The following is a 10,446-nucleotide window of genomic DNA, read 5'->3' on the forward strand; positions in this document are numbered from 1 at the left end:
GAAATCATATTGTTTAATTAATATTAGTCAAGAATTAATTAAGAATTAATTTTGTGGCTAAAAGAGATTAATTAAACTTAGGGGACTGGACTGCAATTATTGGATAATTGAGTTATTGGGCTAAGGAATGCTAAAGGAACAAGGGGTGAACGAAATTATGATGAAAGCCCATCATATTTTCGTTCATGGCCTTATCCAGAAGGTTCCATGGGCTGCTTAGAGTTTAAGCTGTCCATTAGGGTTTTGACTGAAACCCTAGCAGCCCACACAAGTATATAAAGGACCCCTTAGGCTCCAAAAACGTGGACAACAGATTCTCTAGGGTTTCTAGTCGTTTTTGGGCAGCCTCTCTTCTTCTCCTCTTCATCCAAGTTGTATATGGTGTTTGTGACTCCATTAGAGGTGCAGCACTTGAGGCACTAAGCTTTTGAAGCCAATCAAGCAAGCAATTGATTGTTATTGCTATATAACAATCAAAGGTAATTCTATAAACCCTAATTCAGTTTATAATATGTTAGATATAAGTTTATTAGTCTTGGATTCAAAGCATGTATAATAGAGAAACCTAGATCCAAGCATTAAGGTTTGTATGAGCACATAGGATTGTTCTTATGCATAAAACCCATCAGTTTCGAGGTTCAGAGATACCGAGTTATGACTTTCTGAGACATTCCTGAGGTGAGTCTTCTCATTATACATTACCTAGTGTGGTAACCCTGAGCAGACCGGAGGGTCTTATATGTTATGTGCTATTTGTGTATATGTGTTTGTGATATATGTATGTTGTGTGATATAGACCGGACCGGAGGGTCCAATAATATAGACCGGGCTGGAGGGTCCAACGAGACAGACCGGGTCGGAGGGGCCAATGTTACGGAACTAGAGGGTTCCGCTGAGACACATCGACCGGAGGGTCATATTGTATCCTTGAGTGGCGTATGTGTTGTATGTGGTATTTTGGGGAACTCACTAAGCGTTTATGCTTACCGTGTTGTGTGAAATGTGTTTCAGGTGCCAGCGAGGATCGCGAGAAGGCGCCAGCTTGATTGTACACATTGTTGGAGTATTTTGATGAGATTCTGGGGAGATGTTTTTGGATACTTATATTTTGAGATGGATGTTTATGATTTGAGATACATTTTGATTTTTATTATGAATTACGAAATTTGAAAAAAATTTTTGAAAAAACTCGGTGTTACATAAATAACATTGTGTCGAAAAGTCATTTTCGACCCCTATTATCTCTAAATTGACTAGCCCGGATCTACGGGCGTTACAATTATCTCCCCCTTAGGATGATTACGTCCTGGAATCATCAACGAAACAGGGCTCACATGATTACTCCATATGTTATCTCTTCATCCTAAGCAATAACCGTAACTTCAATGTTTCTTCGAACGAATATCTAACTCTAAGACTTCCTGATTGCAGGCGGTGCTCGATCTTTCACTTGCTCCCTATCTCATGTTAGACTCCAAATTATGAGCTTCAAGTCACGACCTCGATCCTTAATGGAGACTCCTTCTTCTTAACAAACTTAAGATAAGTATATTTGATTACTACAATAGGCCAATGTGTCACGTTCTAATGACCTCTCATCGTATGTTGCAACGCTCAGACTCAGGTCTCTTAGAGTCAAATTCCAGAACAGACTGTACCTTCCTTTATGTTCTAATGTGATACAATCACATTTCAATATGTAGCATTTCTAGCTACCAACTTCTTTTAACATTCATTGCGATACTTCTACTGATCGCCTTGGTTAGCTTTCATTTCAATCTTCTGGTTTAAGTCAGATGCTACATCGAACTTGGTTCTCTGAACCACGTATCATACTCATCGTAGTCGGAATCAATTTGATATGACCACTAGGGTCGAAATAACAATCATCTTCTTAGTCATTACCGAAACGATGGTAACGACATGCTTGAATAAATAGGAATCAATTATTGGCTTCTTGGTAACCTTGTGACTTTCACTTATCCAAGCGTGAGTCCTGTGCTTCCGGTAGTATATGCATCTACTACCTTTCACACCTACTCATACTCGTCCCAAGTATTGTCTCGCAGTCCCCAAGTCCTAAAATCACAAAACAATTTAACACATACGAGTGTGTCCAAATAATCGTAAAAATTTCCCTAGACTCTACTAGGACTTCTTCCACGCGTATCTTCAATCATCAATTCTGCTTCAACTCGGTTGGTGATGGAAATTCAAGATGATAGTAAAACTTTAGGAAATACACCAACCTTTCTATCATCCCGCCAATCAAATGTGTACATTCAGATGTATCGTACTACTCTAGACGTACTGCTATTTTATCAGACATATTCTAAAGGCAAGATACCTCTCTTATGATATCTTCCGATAGGTATCATTCACTATCGTAAGCCATCTCATTTCATATGTTTTCTTAGTCTATCATGGTTCGTATCACTTCCTGAACTTCTGCCCTTGTAATAGGTTCGGGTGCAGGCGCAACGGCCGATGCATGACCCATCACATTCTTAGGCTCAGGTCGTCATCTTCCTTGGATATTTCCTAGTCTGTCTTCACCATGACATTTTGTACAACCTAGCAGATGTTCGGTATACCGAGGCGAGAATTTTAAGATAGGAAAGATTTCATTTACGATAGACGTATAGATCTCCTTGTCTTACCGAAAATTTATATGCCAGTTCTAATATCATAATCAAACGTTTAGAAATCTGAACACATAAAATTTCTAGATCCGGTCGGCAACAGACCATAGATCCGAACAAATAATAGCATATAAGGCATCTTTATAGCTATAACATAAAACATTTAGCACATAAAACATTTTAGACATCTTTCCTAAAATAAACTAGTGCTTGTGTCTAACATGTAGCAGACACTCATCTCACAATCATCGCTTAGCATTCTAAGTTTAAGTCTAGAAATTTCCAACAAATTCCTAGTTCACTTAAACTAATGCTCTGATACCAACCGTGAGATCCCCATTTTTACGGCCAGAAAAGACCGATTTTGTTTATGTTTTGTAAAAGTCAGAGTACTTCTTTTCATAAAAATGTTGCAGAATTTGTCCCCAGAAAAACATGATAAATACGTTATTAAAACATTTTCAAAGAAACGTATTTTATTCATTTAAAACGTTTGGGATGTCATTGTCAATACAGAAACATAAGCATAAACAGAACTTACATTCATTTACACTAGTGATCTACATCTCTTTTAAATCTCTCAGTGCAAAGTAGTTTCGTATCGACACCTATGATACAAATAAGTTGGAGTGGGTCAGGTTGGGAAACCTGGTGAGTACATAGGGTTTTCAACCCATAATAATATAATTATTATGTTTAACAATCAAACAATCAACCCAATTACCCATCCCCATTATCTTCCTTACTCTTAAGGATCTACCCTAAGAATCGGTTATTCCTCATTCATTCATTCCTAAGGAATCGGCAATAAATCCATCGTTGCCACGGTTTACACAACGGACACTAAGTCTACATAGTCGCCAGGGTTTAGGCATCAAGTCTGCATGATCACCAAGGTTTAGGCATCAAGTCTGCATGATCACCAAGGTTTAGGCATCAAGTATGCATGATCACCAAGGTTTAGGCATCAAGTGTGCATGATCACCAAGGTTTAGGCACCAAGTCTACATGGTCACCAAGGTTTAGAGTACACCGGGTGAACACATCGTTCACAACACCTACAGGTTGCGAGCCTGCTAGTGTTCCACTGGACTGTCTAGAATAGCCCGTGGTTGTCATCCATACTCTGCTGAATGAAGGGGCCATCGTTTGGGAAAAGGCTTCTCACATCGTCCACCTCGTGGTCTATAACACCTCTCAACTCATCATCCAACTCATATTCAATCTATTACATCTACCCATGTTTTACCCCAACATTATCGTAGATATAAAATACATATACATTTTAAATCATTTAAAACATGTATAAAATCGTTCATCCAGCATAGACAACAATTATTCAGATAATATGCACACATAGCACATAATTTATATAAAATACTTCATATCTATGTGTAAGCTGAAAGGGACCATGCACTTACCTGGTAAGGTGGTGAGTCGGCACTCGGACAACACTTTGTTTCTCTTAAAACAATTATCCCTTGACGAAACCTAGTATCATTACCACTAGAGTTTAGTCTAACGTTTGACGAGACTAATTAATAGTCTAGATATTATTACTATTATATAAGCATTAAACAATACTTATATAACCCATAGTAATAGCCCAAATACTCCTTATAAGGTCCTAATAACATTACTATATTGAAACATAAGCTATGCTAAAGATATGGTAGGTATAGCACACTTACAACGGGTTTCCAAGGAAACCAGGCTCTGCCGGAGTAGAGTTTCTGAGCCGAAGTCTCTTCCTTTCGGAGCCATCAGGCGCTCCGGGGCTTCCGCCTCGTGCTAGGGGGTTCCCTAGGCTTTTTTTAGGGGGGGGGGGGGGTTTAGGGCTTAGAGAGATGTTCTAGAGAGAGAAAGAAGTGGGGAAAGGTGTTAGAAAAAGAGGCAGCCTCGAGCCTCTATTTATAGGACTCCAGGGGCATCACCACGTCGTGGTGCCTCTCACCACGTCGTTGTGTTGCGTAGGCTCCAAGGTTTCGGCTGGTGCTGACACGTGGCGACGCACACAGGGTGGAAATCAGCCGATTTTCAAAAATTCATAGCTTTCGCATACGAAATCCGTTTTCGACGTTCTTTATATCCGTGCGTAGGTAAAAATAAGATCTACAACTCTCATTTAGACTCTGTTGGCTAATTCTCGACCGATCTTAAATTTAATAGCAGGAGGAGATTATACTGTTAAATATCCGCGTAAAATTCATAACTTCTACATACGGACTCCGTTTTCGTCTATGTTTTTACCGTTGAGATCCTATTAATGAGATCTTCAACTCTCATTAAGGTTGCATAAGCCAAAAACCGCTCGAACTAAAACTCGAGTTTCGGGCTGTACACTGCTAAGCCGAATCATAGAAAAACCATAATTTCCTCATACCAAGTCAGATTTTGGCGTTCTTTTTATGGATGTTCTTGGTTTAATGTATACTACAATTTTGGTTTAGATCACTAAGGCTAAAAAGTCCTCCATCGTAAATTCACTATTTACGTCTCCCGGTGCCGTGCCGATTTTGCCGTAAAATTTCGACGGACCATAACTTCTTCGTTATAACTCGGATTTCGGCGCTCTTTATATGTACAAAACCCTTGAGACGTATTCTACAACTTGGTTAAGATTATTTATTTTAAATAATCTTTTATTGACTAGTCCGGATCTACGGACGTTACACCCCCACGGGACTTTTTGACATCCCTATTCTAAGGATGCCTACTGGAAAATCAAAAGGATGTTTCCTTAATTCTAGGTAGCCGTATTTTAAAAGAATTTGGATAGTAGCTACCAGATGAATGAGTAGTGGCGAGTGTAGAACAGAAAACAATATGGTTCCTTATTAGTGGCAAATCTAAAAAAAAATCATGTAGTTCCCTAGCTAACTGAAATCGATAAAAATAAAAGTGTCAACGATGCTTGTGAAGAACCTGGTCATATACGTATAAACAACTCTTTCAGTCGTACTCTTACAAATATTTTTCTAGAATTTTTTTGCAGACCATATGTGTTCACAATTCACATTCTCACAGTTTATAAAAACATAGTTAAAGAGACAATATCAAAACGAGAGACTAAACTTGTTAAAGAAAGAAATATACATACAACAAAACCTCAAAGACGAGATGAGCCGTGGGCGATGGAGAGTGAGAGTTATTGACATTTTCCGGCTTCAATTATAACGCGAAGATCCGAGATGAGCACATGGGGTTAGTGATTTTTTAATTTTTACTTTAAGGTTTCTTGATCTATTTTTTGACTTTTTTTATGGTTTATAAAAGTTAATAGTGAGCATGACTTATGGGCTTCTTTTTTATCAGTGTAGTTTCTTTGTTTTTATAATTACAATAAACAATAAAAAAATTATATTTATTATTTTAATTGTAAATCTGCTGCTAACAATTTACAGATTTTCCTCGGTTTAAAACATTTTTGGACTGTTTTAGTCATAGGAAACACCCTAAACTCTCAATATATTTAGTAAGTTATTAAACAAAAAAACGTAAGGTGGTTCCATATAGGAAACACCCTAAACATTTTTGGACTGTTTTAAATGAGTGTGCTTTGATAATTTGAATATGTGAAATAATAATTATGGTTACACGTCAATGTTTACTGAAAATTAATGGTGCGGACCAAATTTGCGATTTGTCAAACAAATCCGACAACTTACAGATCCACATTAGAGGCTTGGGTGGCTTCGATGGCTTTTTTCTATTCTACAAGAATTTATTAGATATACCATTAAATTCAGAAGTAGACAAGATCCTATTTTGCTTTGTCAACGTTCCATCTACCCTTTGCATAATTGCATAATAACTTTAGCTATCAAATGATTGAAATTTTTGTCGACCACATACTAAGTAAGTAATTTAATTAGTCAGAATTTTTTATATTGTGAAATCAAGTAACTTAAACTAACATTACTCAGTTTCACTTTTAATCAATTTTCCTTGTAAAAATAGCTAGGGAGAATAAAAAAAAAAAGGAAAGAAAAAAGTTGCCAAGTATAAATTAGGGGGGGCACAAATCATCAATTTTCAAAAAATAACATGGCAAAGCAAATAATATCTTCTTCAAACTTGTTATCTTTCTCTCTAGCTCTACTAATCATAATGCTCTCCCCCATACCAAATCTTGCTTCTACTTCTTTGGAGGAAGCCAATGGTCTTCTTAAATGGAAAGCAAACCTTGAAATCCCAAACAACTCCTTGCTTTCTTCATGGATTCCCCTCCCTTTAAATTCCGATGCATCAATTCCATGCACTTCATGGTTTGGAGTAGTTTGCAATGCTGATGGGAGCATTCAGAGGTTGAACCTCGGTTCATGTGGTTTAAAAGGTACACTCCACCAGTTTTCATTCTCTTTGCTACACAATCTTACACATCTTGATCTCAGTGTAAACAACTTCACCGGACCCATCCCATTAGAAATCCAACTCCTCTCCAAACTTGTTTATCTTAATATTTCATTGAATAACTTTTGTGGAGTAATCCCACGTGAAATAGCAAATATTCGCCAGCTAACCGACTTGGACCTTTCAAAAAACAATCTAACTGGTTCCATTCCACAAGAAATAGGAACCATGGTGTCACTTAAGGGCATAAGCCTCGCTTTAAACCATCTATCTGGCTTAATTCCTTCATCATTGGGTGATCTAACATCGTTGAATATCCTTTATTTGTTTTATAATAAACTCTCTGGTCACATTCCCAATGAACTTGGGAATTTGAAGTCTCTCACTGATCTTGAGTTGAGCCTAAATCAACTTAGTGGTTCTATTCCTTCATCACTAGCAAACCTCATCAACCTACAACGTCTGTTCCTCGGTGCTAATTCTTTTTCAGGTTCAATTCCACAAGGACTCGGAAGGTTAGATTTGATTAAGCTAGAATTGGATGACAATCAGTTGTCTGGCAATTTGCCTGATGATCTGTGCCATGGGGGGATGCTTCAAAAATTGACAGTATCAGGTAATCAACTCACTGGTCCTATTCCAAGAGGTTTATTGAATTGTCCTAGCTTAATAAGAGTTCGTTTTGATCATAATCAATTAAGTGGAAATATATCGAATAGCTTTGGGTTCTATCCAAGCTTAGCTTACCTTGATATCAGTCACAATCGTTTTCATGGGGAGCTTTCTCAAAACTGGAGTAAATGTAAGAATTTAACAGTCTTAAATATGGGATACAACAACATCAGTGGTTACATACCTCGGGAGTTTGGAAGTTCAACTCAACTACAAAAGCTTAATCTTTCTTCAAATCATTTTATTGGTGAGATCCCAAAGGAGTTGGGGAAGATGACAAGTATGTTGTATTTGTCTTTGGCTGATAACCATCTTTCAGGTATTATACCTCCAGAGCTTGGATCACTGCATGATCTCCTTGCTATCGATCTGTCCTCAAATAGATTAAATGGCTCGATACCAAGAAGTGTTGGTAATTGGACACACATCTACAACTTGAATCTTAGAAACAACAAGCTCATTCATAAAATTCCATCTGAGATTGGTAAATTAGTTCAGCTTACAGAACTTGATTTATCTCAGAATTTGCTCAAGGAAGAGATACCATCTGAAGTACAAAGTTTGCAAAGTTTGCAAAAATTGAATCTATCACACAATAGACTGTCTGGTTCTATTCCTGATTCTATTAAAAGTTTGCCTCGTGGGACTGATATCGACTTGTCTTACAATGAGCTCATAGGTCCAGTTCCCACTAACACTAACTTTGTGAATGTGTCCATAGAAGGCAATCTACATTTGTGTGGAAATTTTACAGGACTAAAATTTTGTGCAAGTCAAATCTCGAAGAAGAAAAATGATCCTTTTCATCATCAACTCATCCTTGTAATTATGCTCCCTCTTATCGGGGCAATTTTACTTGGTTTTTTCATGTGTGGCCTCATTGCTTATCGAAAACGAAAGAGACATTCTCCACAGAAACCATTGGACAAAGAAGGTGGTGATTATTTCTCCATAACAAGCTTTGATGGAGGAGTAGCGTATGATGACATCTTGAAAGCAACAAATGATTTTGATGAAGCATACTCTATTGGAACCGGAGGATATGGGACTGTGTACAAAGCCGAGCTACAACCTAACAATGTGCTAGCCGTCAAAAAACTTCACTCATCATCTGAGAATGTTGATCATAATGGATTCCTTAACGAGATACGAGCATTAACGAACATAAGGCATCGAAACATAGTAAAACTCTATGGATATTGCTCACATGTTCGCTACTCATTTTTGATTTATGAATACCTTGAAAATGGAAGCCTTGGATCAATCTTAAGAAGTGATGTCTTAGCAAAAGAATTGGATTGGTTGAAAAGGGTAAATATTGTAAAGGGTGTAGCTAATGGTTTGGCTTATATGCATCATGACTGCTCACCTCCTATAATTCATAGAGACATTTCAATTTCCAACGTCCTTCTCGATTCTGATTATGAGGCACATATTTCTGATTTTGGCACATCCAAGCTTTTAAAGCTAGACTCATCAAACTGGACCGCAATTGCAGGCACCTATGGTTATATCGCGCCAGGTAACCTAATCTTTTGATTGCAGTTCTGCATCTTCTTTAGTTTCATGATATATATAAAGTTGTATATGTGCATATATGTATTTATGTTAGAATCTTGTGGGATTGATATAATCTTTTTTTTTTATGTTTCTTTGGATATAGAGCTTGCTTATACGATGGTGGCAACCGAGAAATGTGATGTGTTTAGCTTTGGCATTGTTGCACTAGAAGTGATCATGGGAAAGCATCCCGGTGAACTACCAACATTGTCTTCTGATTATCTGGTTTTGGAAAATGTGGGAGATAGTCGGATTCCACTTCCCTTGCCACAAGCTGAGAAACAAGTTAAGTTGGTGTTGAGTCTCTCAAGAGCATGTTTGAACTCCAATCCAAACGGAAGACCAACTATGCGCCAAGTTTCAAATCTATTGATGAAGGATCTGCTTTAAATTGACATTTGTTGTCTGATCGATATAGTGTACTTTTAATGTTCTTTACTTTTATCAAGTTCCCTATATGCATCATGTCAATATATATGTATTCATTTGAATGCCTTTTTGTTAAGAAACTTTAGGTATGTTTGTAATAGGTAAACAGATAAGTCAATGAGATTGCTATACTTCTAAAACTCACTACCGGAAACCAAGGGCAAGGTCATACACAAATCTCCCAAACAAGAAATTATGTAAAATTTGTTGTTATACTTATATCTGTTTGCATTGGGAAATTTTGTGAGACACTTGACATTTATTATAAATGAGAGGTGTCATTACAACGATGGCAAAATATTAAATATTAAGAAAAAAATTCAAATATTAAAGCAATTTAAACGTACAGCCTGGAAATTTTTTGACTACCCACTCCATGTCTCCGGTCCTAGCATGCATTTGACCTATTGAGTTCCAATTAACATTTACACTTGTATTATAACTAATTAAATCCTTCGAACAAAACATACATGATTTCACACTACAAGAATATTGACCATTAGTGGCGACGGGCGTCGCCGCTAAAGGTCCCGAATGTCACCGCTAATACCTATAGCGGTGACCCGTTGCCACTAATGGGTCGGCGCTGTTGGTTCGTCACTAATGCTCCAATTGTCGCCGCTAATGTTTACCGTCGCACTAATGCCCTGTCGCCGATGATACTATCCGTCACCACTAAAAGTGTCGCCGCTAATTGTAGGTTTCTCTTTTCTTAGTTTTTTGAAAACGTTCATTCCATATACAAAACAAATGTTATAAAATTATAAAAAAATGTTATAAAAAATATAAA

General features: G+C 37.3%; 1 protein-coding gene across 1 annotated transcript; it reads left to right on the forward strand.

Moving 5' to 3' along the window:
- Window positions 1-6,572: 6,572 nt before the first annotated feature.
- LOC111906186 (MDIS1-interacting receptor like kinase 2) lies at window positions 6,573-9,879 on the forward strand. The gene is made up of 2 exons (XM_023901910.3): window positions 6,573-9,189; window positions 9,331-9,879. The coding sequence occupies exons 1-2, from the start codon at window positions 6,690-6,692 to the stop codon at window positions 9,615-9,617; spliced, it is 2,787 nt and encodes a 928-aa protein (XP_023757678.1). The 5' UTR covers window positions 6,573-6,689; the 3' UTR covers window positions 9,618-9,879.
- Window positions 9,880-10,446: the final 567 nt, after the last annotated feature.

Source organism: Lactuca sativa, chromosome 3 (genome assembly GCF_002870075.4).
Source record: "Lactuca sativa cultivar Salinas chromosome 3, Lsat_Salinas_v11, whole genome shotgun sequence".
NCBI classification, from domain to species: Eukaryota; Viridiplantae; Streptophyta; class Magnoliopsida; order Asterales; family Asteraceae; genus Lactuca; species Lactuca sativa.